We start from the raw sequence: 15,447 nt of genomic DNA, 5'->3' as shown, positions 1-15,447 counted from the left end.
AATCTTTATTGTTGAAAGTATTACATGTGTCCCCCTTTCCCCCACATTGACCCCTTCTAGCCTGCGCCCACCCCTAGCCCCAGGCCTTCACCACCCTGTTGTGTGTGTCCATGGGTTATGCATATATTGCTTTTATTATTTTGTTAACTCATCTCTTCAAGTCTAATTTTCTAGATCAGAGAGAGTTAATCAGGAAATGCATGCCCACAATAATTAGAAATCAAGTATTCCTTTATTTTATAAATTTATATACAGAGAATTTATTGGAACCAAGATTTATTACACAAAACAACCTTTTAAAAAAGAGAGGCCTGGATGGGGTGACTACATCTCTGGCCTTTATAAAAGTGCTTCCTCCTCTACCCCCATGGGACCCTTTTCTTGAAGAAAGTCTTGGGGCTAGGGTTCCTTAGAACATCCCTTGGGAAATGCTGGTTTTGAGAAAGGAATGTTTGCAGCTTTTGATCCAGGAAAGTGGCCCCAGAGGTCCTGTTAGTGGAGTATGAAATTCAAAGGGGTGGCAGCAAGGTGCAATGGTATGGCATCTGCTGGAAGGCCCCTGGTCCACAGGTCAGAATTTCCTTCAACTGAACCCTATTCCTTTCCCCCATGTGTGCTGCCCTGGACCCTCTCCCTGGACAAATCCTGTCTCCTTGACCCAACAGAAAGGAGGCGTGGCATCAGGATTCAAGCACGTGGTACCCAATGAGGTGGTGGTGCAGAGACTCTTCCAGGTCAAAGGGCGGCGTACGGTCCGTGCCACTGAGGTGCCCGTGTCCTGGGAGAGCTTCAACAATGGCGACTGCTTCATCCTGGACCTGGGCAACGTGAGTCCTGCCCTGCCTTTTCCCAGGGGACACTGAGGTACTCCTGGCCTGGCCAGGCCTGACTCTAGGAAGGTGGACAAACCTATGGTAACACATGCAAAGACACCAACAGGGAAAACAACAGGCACATGTGCTCTATCCATGAATCAGACACACCTGCAAAGACTCAGATACAGGTGTATCCAGCACTCATAGACCTCCACACATGTAGACTTAAGGCCATCATGCCATGGACACAACCCTCCTGCACAGTGTACTCGGACATCAATTGACATATAGATTCCTTGACATCTTGTGTTCATATACACATCTTTTTTTAAAAATATATTTTATTGCTTTTTTACAGAGAGGAAGGGAGAGGGATAGAGAGTTAGAAACATCGATGAGAGAGAAGCATCGATCAGCTGCCTCCTGCACACCCCCTACTGGGGATGTGCCTGCAACCAAGGTACATGCCCTTGACTGGAATCGAACCTGGGACCCTTCCGTCTCCAGGCCGACGCTCTATCCAGTGAGCCAAACCGGCTAGGGCCATATGCACATCTTGTGTACCTTTTTACATATAGCCCCTCACTTAAAAATGCATGGCAGGCATGTGCAAAAATGTTAGGCTCTTGCCCACCAAGCATGGACATGGCACCATTATCAATGCCTACACACATAAATTTGGGTGTGTTGTTCAAGGACCCACATATATATGTGACAGACATGCAGCTGCACATGCACTCTTGTATATGGCAATGTGTGTGGGACACACTTACCCAGGCCCAACTTACAGATGTGTAATGCTTTGTACCCATTCATCCCAAACCCATGGGCCCTCATACCTGCAAATGAACGTGGACAGACATTGCACCCAAACCTCATGTTTATATGTGGTGTAATGTCCATGCACATGTAGGCACACACTTATTTAAAGTATAATAGGCACACAGAAGAGTGTGTGAGTCATGAATGCACAGCTCTGTGCATTTCACAACATGAACACACTGTGTAACTAACACCCAGATCAGGAAACAGAACATCACCAGCCCCCAGAAGGCCCCTTCTGTCCTCTTCCAGGCCCTTCACTCCCAAGGATAACCACCATCCTAAACCCTCTCAACAGCACAGAGTAGTTTTGCCTCTTTCTGAACTTTATATACATGGAACCATTCATTTTTATGTTTGACTTTTGCTCAACATTCCATTTCTGAGATCCATCCATATTGTAGATTGATCATTCTCCTGATTCTATGAGATTCGATTGGCTGGATATGTCAGTTTATTTATGCTTTCTGTTGTTGATGGGCACTCGGGGTGGTTTCTGGTTTGGGGCTATTCCACCTGGTGCTCCTCTGATATTCTTGCACAGGTCTTGTGGTAGATATCTGGATGCACTTGTTGGGTATAGCCCTTGGAGAGGGATGGCTGGCTTATAGGATATCGATATGACCAGATGGTTTTCCAAATTGGTTGTACCCATTTCTGCTCCCACCAGCAGGCCAACATTTTTATACACATGCTCTGTGTAGTTGTATCTGTGAAAAAACTCATATTCCGAGTCATACACTCACATATTCTGGTGCACTCAGGTCACACACGTTGTGCTTGATGTGCACCTGTGCATGCTCCACCGGCCCTCACCACGCAAACAGAGACCAAGGAGAGCTTACACATGCCCCACAGTGTCCTCCTGACCTTGTCACTGGGCAGGGCTTATACGAAGGCTGGGGCATTGCCTTACCTGGGGTCCCTGTCTTACAGGATATCTACCAGTGGTGTGGCTCCAACAGCAACCGATTTGAGAGGCTGAAGGCCACCCAGGTGTCCAAGGGCATCCGGGACAACGAGCGGCATGGCCGGGCGCGAGTGCACGTGTCTGAGGAGGGCTCTGAGCCCGAGGCGATGCTCCAGGTACTGACAGCCACATCCCAGGAGTGTGGGGTGGGAGCTGAGCATGTAGACAAGATACTCTTTACTTTCTTCCATTTAGTAGGCAATTTTGAGTTGAATTTACTTTTCTGTCTTGCTGGATTTCTTTAGAAAATGGGGAAGAGCAGCTTCCCAGACAACTCCCAGACTCCCCTGAGAGGTGGGCTGGAATCCACCACTTGGTGTTTGCTGGGGTCGTGAGCCACACCCTCCAGCTGGGAGGGCCAGGTCCTCCAAAGTAGCTGAGGAATCGGGTCTCAGCCTCCTTGAGTGCAAGTCTGGTGCTGGAGCCAGGTGGGAAAAAGTCAACCGAGACCCATTCCTCTCTTTTCTGCCCATTCCTGGTGGTTTATGGCCTGTTTAGTCAACTGCATGATATAATTGTCAGCTATTTTGCTTTGTGAACATGTCAGTAGAGGCAAAGTTTACCAGGAAAACGGGGGAGACCATGAGCCCTGCTCCATCCACTTAGCTCCTGCTCATCTGGGGGTGTTGGCATTTCAATTTCTAGGAAGAGCAGGAAGTGATTATGATGAGGGGGAGCCTGGAAACAACCATGGCTTGGGAGGGTTGGTAGCTGGGGCGGTTGAGGCAGTTGAGGCTAGTATGGCCAGGATGGAGGAGTGAAGCAGGCTCTGCAGTCACAGGTTCAATTCTGCTTGGCCACTCATAGCTGTGTGCATAAGTCGCTCCATCTCTTCATCTCTTGGGACTTCTGTAAAGTAAGAGTGATAAGCTGTGCCTCCTAGCATGGGTGTAAGCATTAAGTGGGATCTCCTAAAGGCACTGGGTAGAAGGTGTGGTCAGGAGCTGTAGTTATTGGGCTTAGAAGGCCTAGGAGGAAATGGTAGAGTAAATATCTGAAGGACCATCCTGGAGGCAGAGGAGCAGGGGTCCTCCGGAGCTTTCAGAGACAGGGTGACAGGCCGATGTGGTTGAGGCATGTGAAGATGCAGGCTGTCTCTGGAGGGGTTTTCCCCTAGCTGGAGGGTCGCTATGGATGCCTGTGTGGTCCTTGCCTGCCAAGGAAGGGGCTCTGTCAGGAGTCCAGGTCCCTCCTGTGGGAGGAGGCTGCTGGGAGCTCACCGCCACCCTTTCTTCCACCTCTCCATCTCTGCAGGTGCTGGGCTCCAAGCCGACTCTGCCCGAAGGTACTGAGGACACAGCCAAGGAGGACGCAGCCAACCGCAAGCTGGCCAAGCTCTACAAGGTGAGCCTCAGCTGCTCTGTTCTCTGGGGTCATGCCAGGGAAGCGGGGGACTTGAGCCTTCCTGAGCTCCACTGTGTGAGGCCTTGAGCTGAGCATGCTTGGGGGGTGAGGTGGGGGCTTGGCTTCTGCCGGTCTCCAATGGGCAATCAACTGCCTTCGTCTCCTGCACCAAGAACAAGAGAAAGCCATTGACCTCAGACACATCTGTGTCATGTTCATCCAGGGGGTCTTGGCAGTACCTGTCCTCTCTCTGGGACTCAGTTTTCTAGTCTGTAAAAAATGGGGAGAAGGGCAGTAAAGTGAACTTTGTAGAGTTTCTGAGAGTCCACAGAAAAAAATGACAGGAAAGTATTTTAAGAAAGTACTTGGGGAAATGCTACAGAAATGGGCATGTGTGTGTTTTGTTTTTTTTTTGCATGGGGAGGGTTATGGTTAATGACTTTATAATTTCTTCTTTGTGATTTTTAAAAATGAATTGAGGCTGCTCTTGAGCTAAGGAACTTTGGCCTGGTGGCTGAGCTCCAGGAGAAAGCCCCACGTAGCTATGACACTCCTGTTGTGCCCTGGGCTTAAATGGGGCACAGATGTTCATTACCTCCAAAGAAAAAACACATTAGTGATTTTTATTTTGATAAAGTAATGCATGTTCACTATAAAAATAAAATAGCAATACTCAAAAATATAAAAAGATATAACATACAGATCATGTCTTATAGAATTGACACTTGAAACCTATATAATTTTATTACCCAATGTCACCCCGATAAATTGAGTAAAAATTAAGTAAGTAAATACACACACACACACACACACACACACACATATATATATATAGAGAGAGAGAGAGAGAGAGAGAGGAAATAAAAGGTCCTAGTGGACTTGGCTCAGTGGATAGAGCGTTGGCCTGTGGACTGAAGGGTCTCAGATTCAATTGCGGTCAAGGGCACATGCCAGGGTTGTGGGCTTGATCCCCAGTAGGGGGTGTGCAGGGGACAGCTGATCAGTGATTCTCTCTCATCATTGATGTTTGTATCTCTCCCTCTCTGTTCCTCTCTGAAATCAATAAAAATATATTTTAAAAAAGAAAAAGAATCTCCTTAATCTGACTGGTTTACGATAACCAGTAGTATTTTAAAATGTATTTTAATTTCAAAAGTAACAATATGCAATTTTTAAAAAATGGCTCCCCTCTTCCCCTCTCCATCGGTTACCATGGTTACCATTTAGTTGGGGGGGGGTCCGGATTACATCTTTCTGCATCTAATTATATACTTTTTCCATCTCTACTTGATACACATAGATCCAAACTATTCATGCTGTTCTGTGGCCTTCATTTCTCCCCTCAACATGGTCATGAATACCTTTGTAAACTAGACCACATGCCCTTTATGGTGGTCTATTTTAGGAGCATAAGAGTTTCAGCATATCCTTAATGATGGACATCAGCGGATGTTTCTGCCTTTTCCGATTGCAGACAGTCCGATTGCTCTTGTGCTAAATATGGCAGTAGAGCAAGTTCCCAGACATGGTCACAGGCTGAACAGTGGGTCAGTGATTGAAGATACTGGTCTGGAGTCAGACTGTCTGGGCTCGAATCCCAGGCTGGTGCTCTCTAGTGTGCAGGTCGCTTCACCTCTTTGTGCCTTGGTTTCCATGTGAATACAATGGGGGTAGTAGTAGAACTATCATAGGGTGTGGCAAGGATTAAGGAGTTCTATAATTATGTAAGTTATCAGTTACATGAATTGCTTCGAACAGTGCTAGCACATAAGAAGTACTCAGTAAGTACCGAACACTCATTATGTAAAGTTCGGACACATATTATTACCAAGCTGCACTCTGGAAGAGCTCCCAAATAACCCTGCCCGGGGGGGTTGAAAGTACTTGTTTGCCCAGAGCCTTGTCCACAGGGTATTGTCAGTCTTTTGAATTTTGATTGGTATGGTTCACTTTAAAAAAAATAACTTAATGAACTTTTTATTTTGGAATCATTTTTAGGTTTTCAGGAAAATTGCAAAGATAGTACAGAGTGTTCCCATAATCTCCTTCATCAGCATCTTCTTAATATGTAACATAACCCGGTACATTTGTCAAAACTGAGACATTAACACTGGTCCCACGCTAGTCACTAAACTACAGACTTTATTCAGGTTTCCCCAATTTTTTTTATTGCAGATTCCAATTCAAGCTACCACATTGCATTTACTTTTATTTATTTATTTTTCCTGATGAGATTAACTATCTTCTCAGCCAATTGTACCATTCTTCTCCTACGCCGCCTGCATTCCTGCATTTTATTCCCTTGCCCTTTCCATGTTCCAAACCTGTGTGTGGGTCACAGATATGGCCGTGACAAAGCAGGAAAGGAGAAAGAAGACCTGAGTGAGCCTCAGAGCCTGAGGACGCAAGCCCCGGCATTACTCTGCCCTGTGGTTGTGGCAGGGGTTGGGATGTGGACGTGTGTTGGGCTTGGGGTGCCCTCTTGGCAGGCAGAGGTGGTGGAAGTTACTCACATCTGGGCTCTTCTCCTGTCCCCTCAGGTCTCCAATGGTGCGGGCACCATGTCAGTGCTGCTGGTGGCTGATGAGAACCCCTTCGCCCAGGGGGCCTTGAAGTCCGAGGACTGCTTCATCCTGGACCATGGCAAAAACGGGAAAATCTTTGTCTGGAAAGGTACTGGGGACTGGGAAAGGGCTCTTAACTAACTGGGCCTTGGTGGGAACTCCTAGAGCCTGGCAGCCACTCAGCTCAGGAGGGAAATAGAGTGTGTTCCATGGACCCCGAGGCAGTGGCAGGCTCCTCTATGGAAATCGGAGGTCGAGCTAAAGCCCTGACTTTGCAGTTGACTCACTGTGTGATCTTGGGTAATTTACTTGCCTCTTTGGGTCTCAGACTTTCTATTTGGGCTAAAACCAGTGTTTCCCAAATGTGTCATAACACCAGTGTTTGAAGAAGTTAATTGGCATCATATAAAAAATACGTAAAAAATTTATATATGGCTTTGTGGTCAAATAAGTTTATGGTCAACACTGGGTGCAATTACTTATGTTCACAGGCTTGTTTACTGCAGGACTTGTCAAATGCCTTTAACTTGCTAATGTATTGGGGGCTTTTCATAAAGGTGGTCTGGTTTCTGGTGGAGAAATGCTGTGCTGCGGGTCGTGGACTCTTTGTGGACTGCCTTGGGTGCTGATTAAGGGAGGTTCCTGGAAGACGCTGGCCCAGATGTTTCTGAGCAGATGCATCAGCACTGTCCTCAGATGCTTTCTCATTAGTCCAGGGGAAGAGGACAGCAGGGGAGGGAGGCAGTGGGTGCAGAGCATGGCAGAGAGAGGGAGTTGAACACATGTGGCCATCATCATCATCATCATCATCATCATCATCGCTCCTCAACCTTGGCAGTGAGAAGGCTGGGGGCAGGAGTTGTCCAGACACCAGACACAGGGATGCTCTTAGGGTTGGGAAACACTTCAGACTGTGGAGTTGGAGGAAAGATGGCCTAGGGGAGAGTAGGAGCCCGAGTGTGTGGTATGCAGGCTTCAGAATCAATGGGGCAGGTAGAGCTTTCCCACTTGCTGAGTGTCTATGGTCAAGTCGCTTAACCTCTCTGAGACACAGGTTTCCTTATATGTAAATGGGATGAGATAATACTGATCTTTATCACCTAGGGTCATTATGTGGATTAAAAGAAAATACCTATGTGTAGTCCTGAGCACAGTAAATTGTCCAGGATGGTGGCCGTGGTTGCTGTCATCAGCCAGGACCCCTGCTGGACTGCAGGGGATCTAGGAATGGTCAGCTCTGGGAGGGGGTGTCTCTCACCTTGGCTGCCCAGAGTCTAAGAAGAGTAAGGGGGGAGGTCCGGCTGCTACCTTCTCTGGACCATGGAAAGTTAGGGCGCAGCCCTGACCCCAGGTCCCTTATCTTCCGTCTGCCGATAGGCAGAGGGGCCAATACCGAGGAGAGGAAGGCTGCCCTCAAAACGGCCACTGACTTCATCTCCAAGATGGACTACCCCAGGCAGACTCAGGTGAGTCTGGAGTCAGGTAGGAGAGTGAGGGTGGGTCCAGTTTGGGTGAGAAAGGCTGGCCTGCGGTGGGTGTCCCCCTCAGTGTGGACTGGTAGTCTGAGGCTCCTAGGACCCCTGCTGTCCTGAGGATCCAGCCACGTCCTGCTCTTCTCTGACCCCTTCCAGGTCGCTGTCCTTCCTGAGGGCGGTGAGACCCCACTGTTCAAGCAGTTCTTCAAGAACTGGCGGGACCCAGACCAGACGGATGGCCTGGGCTTGACCTATCTCTCCAGCCACATCGCCAATGTGGAGAGGGTGCCCTTCGACGCCGCCACCCTGCACACTTCCACTGCCATGGCCGCCCAGCACGGCATGGATGATGACGGCACAGGCCAGAAGCAGGTACCTGGGGCTGGGGTGGGCGTGTCCAGGCCCCTCCCTCACTCCCTCCTAGGCACATCTGGCCCATGCATGGCCTCCTGCTTCCCCGTGGACTTTTCTCTATGGGGTTTGGACCACAGTTCTGGTGGATGAGATGCTTTTGTTTTAATTTTTATAGCTAGCATACTCTAAGCACCTACTGTGTGCTAGGCCCTGTGCCAAGTGTCTCAGGACCCATCTGCCTGTGAGAAGTGCCTGGCCTGGGAAAGAAGGTGACCATAGCTACAGCTGATTGCTCAGACCTGTGTTGTCAGTGGAAGATGGGAGGCCAGCAAAGGGATTATGGGAACAGAGGAAGACAGTGAGGGAGGATGGTCTGGGAAGTCTTCACAGAGGTGGGGCACTGGATTGGGTCTCAGTATGAATATCAATTTGCTGCCAGAGAGGAACAGTGGGCCTTACAGGAGGCTGGAAGCTGTCCCAGAGCCTGGTGCTGAGGACATCCTCAGGGAGGGTGTGGACTTACCCCTGCAACGTGTGGGTGCTAGTGATAAAAGCAGAAATGTGACAGGCTCCATTCTGTGCTTTCAGAACTCTGTGAAAATGGATTAGAGGCAGGAAAATGAAGGTAGAGACTCCACGAAGAAATTGTTATGGTAGTTTAGGAAAGAGAAGATGACCTTGAGACCAGGAAAGTCACAGTGAAGATGGGGAAGAGTGGGCTGGAGTTTAGAGATGTTTATGAGATAGAATCTGCTTCTAGCAAACATGGATCCCATTCCACATGATAGAAATAGCAAAAAGGTTAATTTTTATTATCATTTGTATCATTGGTATCATTCATTCATTCATTCATTCATTCCTTGAGTGGGAGGAGAGGATGCAATGAAAATGTTCAGGGTAGGGTAGCGTGGAAAGATCCCTGGCAGCCTGGCTGTGTGATGTTGGGTGAGTAACTTAACCTCTTTGAGCTTCACTTTTTTTACCTTTAAAATAAGATTTAATCCCACTCCATCACCTTCAAGAATTTTGAAGGTCCAGAGATTCTGGGCTTCTGTTTCCTGGGACTTGCAGGACCCAGAGTCTGTGCAGTACCACCAGGTGGCGCTGCAGGGCCTCATGGCCACTGGGAAAAACCCTGTCACCAGAGCTCTGAAAAGAGATCTGCCAGCAGGGATCATTCTGAGGTCACCTAGTGATGGCCCTGCCTCTGGAGGTGATCTATAGCGTCCAGACAATTCAATAATGATACCGATAATGGCAAAATTAGTAATAACAACAGTAATAATTCTAATAATAAAATAGCTGCCACACTACAGAGCTAGCACCCTGTGCCAGGCTCTGTGCTAGACTTTCATGAATAAACTCACTTGATCCTCACAACAGCCTTTCCATTTTTCAGATGAGGAAACAGGTTCATAGAGTTTAAGCAAGTTGTTCCAGATCACAACCTCTAAGGGGGTGGAGGCTGGTCTGGGTCTGGGTCGTATGTTGATTTGTGCCCTCAGCTCTCACTGTGTTATGCTCACTAAAAGCCAGCTGCCAGTGCCTGTGCTAATCCCTCCGAGGAGGAAGTATGAGGGGCTGGGGGGGCAGGAATTCAGAGAAGGACACACGGGTTTGAATCTGAGTGGTCCTGTGATTTGGGTGAATTATTTAGCTTCATTCTGAGTCCAGGTGGGGTCACCTATCAAAAACTTGTCCCAGGGGGAGTCACTGTGGTGGGGCTGAACTCGGGGGTAGGATGCCGCACCTTGTTGAGTCCAGCTTTGCTCTGGCAGATCTGGAGAATTGAAGGCTCCAACAAAGTGCCCGTGGACCCCGCTTCGTATGGGCAGTTCTACGGTGGGGACAGCTACATCATCCTGTACAACTACCGCCACGGTGGCCGCCAGGGCCAGATCATCTATAACTGGTGAGGTACTGGGGCCACGTGCTGTGGGTGGAATGTGGGAGCCCTGAGGGCAGGGGGCAAATGGGGCTGAAGGGTATGTCTAATTGTATGTGAGCCCAAGATGGGACAGCACTCTGCTGGGAATGGCTCTCATGCAAAGAGCAACACCACTTGTCTTATTTCTTGGAAGGACTTTTAAGCTATTCTTATAAAAACATTCCATGGCCATTGTAAGAGATGTGGTGAGTAGGGATGGAACAGGGAGAAACAAACCCGCAGAAAATCTCCCCCACATTCCACTCTAAGTACTGTGCACACAGGTGTTTATCCTTCCACTATTTTCTAATGAAAAATTATTTTTAATTTTTTAAAATAATAGATGACACATTTATGTAATTCAGAAAATCAAAACAGAATTAAAAAGTGTGTATTTAGAAATCTTGTTCCCGGTCCTGTTCTCCAACTTCACCCCTCCATGGGTTACTGCTTTTATTAGTTTTTTTGTATAGCCTTCCAGTAATTCTTCATGCAAACACAAACAAATATGACCCTATATTCCTAGTTCTCTCCCTTCTTTACACAAAAGATAGCACACTTTGTATATTGTCCTGCACTTTGCTTTTCTCACTTATACTTCCTGGCGACCAATCTGTGTCAGCGAGTTTCGTTGCTCTTTTTGATAGCCGCATAATATTCCAGGGTGTGGCTGAGCTGTAGTTTAACAGATTTCCTGCTGATGAATACATGGATTATTCCAGTCTTTTGCTATTATGAACATTGTGTGGTTGCTGTTCAGAGAACCCCTTGTCCTCTCTGGTGTCAGTTTGATTGTCTGTAATCTGGTGATTTGTGGGTTTCTCAGGCTCAGGTCCAAGGAGAGACTCAGGTCTCTGTGTGAACCACAGTACTAAGTATCACTTCCTCCCTCTTCTAGGCAGGGTGCCCAGTCCACCCAGGATGAGGTCGCTGCGTCTGCCATCCTGACTGCACAGCTGGATGAGGAGCTGGGAGGTACCCCTGTCCAGGTGAGCCCAGTCCTGTGCCTCTCTGGGCCACATTCTGGTCCTTGTCTATCTGTTCACTCATCTATCAATCCATCCATCCATCCATCCATCCATCCATCCATCCAACAAACATTTAGGAGGACTCCCATGTGCCTGGCACTGCATCTGTAGCCATAACACACAGACCTGCCCCTGCCCTAATGGGTTTCCAGTCTAGAGGATAGAAAGACGTTTACCAGACATGCACACACCCGGGTGCGTAATCACACACTGGAGATCAGATCACATGCTATGACATGCAGTGAGTGAAAACCCTAAGACGCTGTAGGAGAAAAACGGGAGAGCAGCCTGGCAGAGCAGCTTAGAGCATGGGCTTGGCGGCAGCCTGCTTAGGACTGAATCCTGTCTTCACCTGTGGGCAACCATGGGCAAGTCACTGAGCCTCTTTATACTTTGTTCTCAAATTGTGGATAATAACAGCACCTATCTGGTAGGAGTGCTGTGCAGATGAAGAGTTAGTATTTGTAAAGCATCTAGAGCAGCGGTTCTCAACCTGTGGGTCATGACCCCTTTGGCGGTCGAACGACCCTTTCACGGGGGTCGCCTAAGACCATCCTGCATATCAGATATTTACATTACGATTCATAACAGTAGCAACATTACAGTTATGAAGTAGCAATGAAAATAATTTTATGGTTGGATTACAACATGAGAAACTGTATTTAAAGGGCCAGAAGGTTGAGAACCACTGATCTAGAGCAATGCCTGGCCCATAGTAGGCCCCTTATACATGCATGTTAAGTGTAAGGATATAGATCCCAGCTAGGATGTAATTGGATTAGAGAAGGACCCCTATCCTCACCCTCTGGAGGAAGGGACTTGCAGCTGGGGCCTAACGAATGGGTAAGAGTTGGCCAGGTAAAGTGTGAAGGCAAGCACATTCCAGGCAGAGGGAAGAGTTACTGCAAAGGCCCTGAGGTAGGGGAGTGGGGGGACATTGGGTATTAGAATGATAGGAGTCTGGAGAGATGCTCAGAGAACCCAGAAGCCATGGTGAGGATGTTGACCTTGATCCTGAGAGCAAGGGGATATTGTTGAGGGATAAATCTGATGTGAGGTGATTTGGGGGTCTAAAAGGTTGTTCTGGCTACAGTGTGGAGCCCTGGAGGGCAGCAGAGCCAGGTTGGGAAGATAAGGGGGAAGGAGACAGAATTCTCCCTCCTCTATCCTACACCTGGAGTGGGTGGGGCTCTAGGTTGAGATCCAAGGTTTGTGCCCTGAACTTTGTGACAGTGGTGGTCTCTGGGTGCCGGACATCTAGTGGGATAATGGCTGTCTTAACTCATTTGATCCCAACAACGGCCTTGTGGGTAGCATTCTTGGTCTCATTTTACAAGGAAGAACCTGAGAGGTTGAGGCATGTGCCCAAAATGTCACCATCAGTGCAGTGCTGGGATCTGAGCTCTAACCCAGCAGTGGGGGGTCATACTGGGAAGTGGGCACAGTACTGCCAACACACACATGAGATTTCCTCCTAGATTTAGCTCAAGGGGCCACAACTGGGATCTGAGTGGGCACATGGGCAGGAGCAGATGTGATGTATCTTGGCCTATACCTGCAGCCTGCATCTGGGGCGCACTGACTGTGTGGGAGGGGTCTCCAGATCTGAAAGGTTTGCTTCTCACCACCACTGGCTTTTGTGCCTGGAGCTGACGTCACCGTCCTGGAAGCATGTCCACGAACAATCCCTGTGCTTCCATTTAAGGGAACATTTGCAAACATGGGCTCTCTTGCTTCTTGGCCTAGACTCAGGGTCAGGTCAGCAGGGCAGGTCCTCTTGGGATGGGAGAGCGACTGAGGCAGTGCCCGGGGGACCTCGAGTCATAGCGATGTCTCCAGTTTTCCTAGAACTCCCCTTGCCCTGCCCAGCCCTGTGTGCTGTAGGGTCAGCTCCACACCACACACACACAAGTGTGGTGGCCTCCTCTGGGAGGTTGGCCTGGGCCATGCTATCCAGGGAGGAGGGTGGGCTGGTGCCACACAGAAGGACTGATGCCCCCACTTTTCTGACTTGCTCTCTTGTCTTCCTGCCAGAGCCGTGTGGTCCAAGGCAAGGAGCCTGCCCACCTCATGAGCCTATTTGGCGGGAAGCCCATGATCATCTATAAGGGTGGCACTTCCCGCGAGGGTGGGCAGACGGCCCCCGCCAGTACTCGCCTCTTCCAAGTCCGGGCAAGCAGCTCTGGAGCCACCCGAGCTGTTGAGGTAACTAACACCCAGACCCTGGACCCCAGAAGGTTGTGGCCTCCTAGAAACCTCCAAGGCTTGATGGGCAGACCTCTGGGTACAGGATTGGGTGAGGGGTTAAGAAGCAACTTTTTGTACCTTCTTGCCCTGGCAGCAGGATTGTATGTCTTAGACTTCCCCTTGTTCAAGGATGCCCAGGGCCCCTTGCACATCTTCCATAACAGGGAACTCACTACTTGCAGGGAGTTCAGGCTTTACCATCTGGGCACTTTCCGATTACTTCTCAGTTGGCTATTGTCCCTTTCATGGTGGAAGGTGCACACCTGAACATAATCCTACAGAATGGTCTGAGCAGCCTAAAAGAGAATAGGACTATCACTTCCTTTATTCTGGGCACTCAACCTCTCTTATGCATCCCAGAATTCTAGAATCACCTTGGCTAGTCACAGTGCATTAGTGACTCCTGGAAGTCACCTAAGCCCCTCAGTGTCCAACGTCTGTGCCCTCAGCTGGGATGGGCTGTGCTCATCCAAGTCCCCACCTCAGGTGGTCCTGCTGCAGTGTCTCCTGGGCTGTGAGAAGGGGGCTGAGGGCATTTTGTCTGGTTTCCTATTAATCATACGCTGTCCTCCCAGATAATGCCTAAGGCTGGTGCACTGAATTCCAATGATGCCTTTGTCCTGAAAACTCCCTCGGCTGCCTACCTATGGGTGGGTACAGGAGCCAGCGATGCGGAGAAGACAGGGGCCCAGGAGCTGCTGAGGGTGCTGCAGGCCCAGCCTGTGCAGGTGGCAGAAGGCAGCGAGCCAGGTAGGAAGGACCAAGGGGCAGAGAGCCTGCTGCTCTCTGTGGACTGTAGGTTACCCTACCTTCCTTCTCTTTGGGGGCTCTATATCCTCACCCTTTCTCACTGTCTATCTCCAAAAGTGTGATAAGTAAAAGCACATTGGATGAAAATGAGGGCTGTGGTGTGAGAGAGAGGCCTCCAGGAGTTAGAGAAGGGAGAGCTCAGTGTGGGCTGGGGCAGTCAGGGAAGGTTGCTGGAGGAGGTGGTCCTTTGCTAGGAAGCCTTGAAAGACCATAAGCAGGGGCAGCGGTCTCTCCTAATCTTTAGACTCTGTGCACCAAAGTGCACCTCTGTTTCCAGAACACAAGTCAGGAGCATCTTTCTGTGCCAGCCCTCAGCCTCTCTGCTCTTCTTTTAAGCCCACTCCCTCCTGCTTGGTGCTTCATAGACCTGGGAAAGAGCAGCGTGTCTGGTGGAACCTTCTGAGACAGTGGACATGCTCTTTATCTGCCAGGTCCAATTTGGTGACCACCAGTCACGTGTAGCTAATGAGCACTTGAAATGTCACTGATGGGAATTAGTGAGCATGAGGAACTGAATTTTTCATTGTATTTCATTTGAATTACAATGAATTCAAAATTTAAAATTTAAAGTCACGTGTGGACAGAGTAGGGATAGTGGCAAGACTATGGGGATGGGAGTCTGAAAAGATCTGTATCCTGGCTTCACTCGATACTGGCTGTGTGATTGTTGCTGCATCTCTCTGAGCCCCAATCAGCTCATGTGCTGAGTGGGAATAATTGTCCCCATCCTGCCCTGCTGTCGTGCATCTACTGCCAAGTCTGCCCCCTCCGGGCTCCGTTTCATCACCTTCGAATCTCTCAGGCCCCGTCCCTCCTGGGCCTCCTGGGATTTTAAGATGGAGGGTGGGGACTGAGAGCGGTGGCTGCTCTAGGGCAGGGCTTGTTCCAGTCTGATGAGAAGTGCCAGGGAGGCAGTGGTGTCAGATGGCGATTTGTGTGGCCTCCCCTCACAGACAGCTTCTGGGAGGCTCTGGGTGGGAAGGCCGCCTACCGCACGTCCCCACGGCTGAAGGACAAGAAGATGGATGCCCACCCTCCTCGCCTCTTTGCCTGCTCCAACAAGATCGGACGTTTTGTGGTGAGTGCCTTCA

General features: G+C 49.2%; 1 protein-coding gene across 3 annotated transcripts in view; it reads left to right on the top strand.

The window, feature by feature from the left end:
- Positions 1-15,447, top strand: part of GSN (gelsolin) — a 39,393-nt gene that overhangs the window by 22,305 nt on the left and 1,641 nt on the right. For all 3 annotated transcript variants that reach the window (XM_005879197.2, XM_005879196.1, XM_005879195.2), the window contains exons 4-14: positions 666-827; positions 2,574-2,723; positions 3,862-3,951; positions 6,492-6,624; positions 7,893-7,981; positions 8,147-8,362; positions 10,123-10,256; positions 11,170-11,260; positions 13,334-13,504; positions 14,122-14,296; positions 15,310-15,434. In XM_005879197.2, the coding sequence (XP_005879259.1) occupies positions 666-827; positions 2,574-2,723; positions 3,862-3,951; positions 6,492-6,624; positions 7,893-7,981; positions 8,147-8,362; positions 10,123-10,256; positions 11,170-11,260; positions 13,334-13,504; positions 14,122-14,296; positions 15,310-15,434 (1,536 nt within the window). The remainder of the gene's footprint in view (positions 1-665; positions 828-2,573; positions 2,724-3,861; positions 3,952-6,491; positions 6,625-7,892; positions 7,982-8,146; positions 8,363-10,122; positions 10,257-11,169; positions 11,261-13,333; positions 13,505-14,121; positions 14,297-15,309; positions 15,435-15,447) is intronic.

This window comes from Myotis brandtii, unplaced genomic scaffold, assembly GCF_000412655.1.
Source record: "Myotis brandtii unplaced genomic scaffold, ASM41265v1 scaffold589, whole genome shotgun sequence".
Classification (NCBI taxonomy): domain Eukaryota; kingdom Metazoa; phylum Chordata; class Mammalia; order Chiroptera; family Vespertilionidae; genus Myotis; species Myotis brandtii.
The sequence above is the reverse complement of the archived record's forward strand: the minus strand, read 5'-3'. Positions and strand labels throughout refer to the sequence as shown.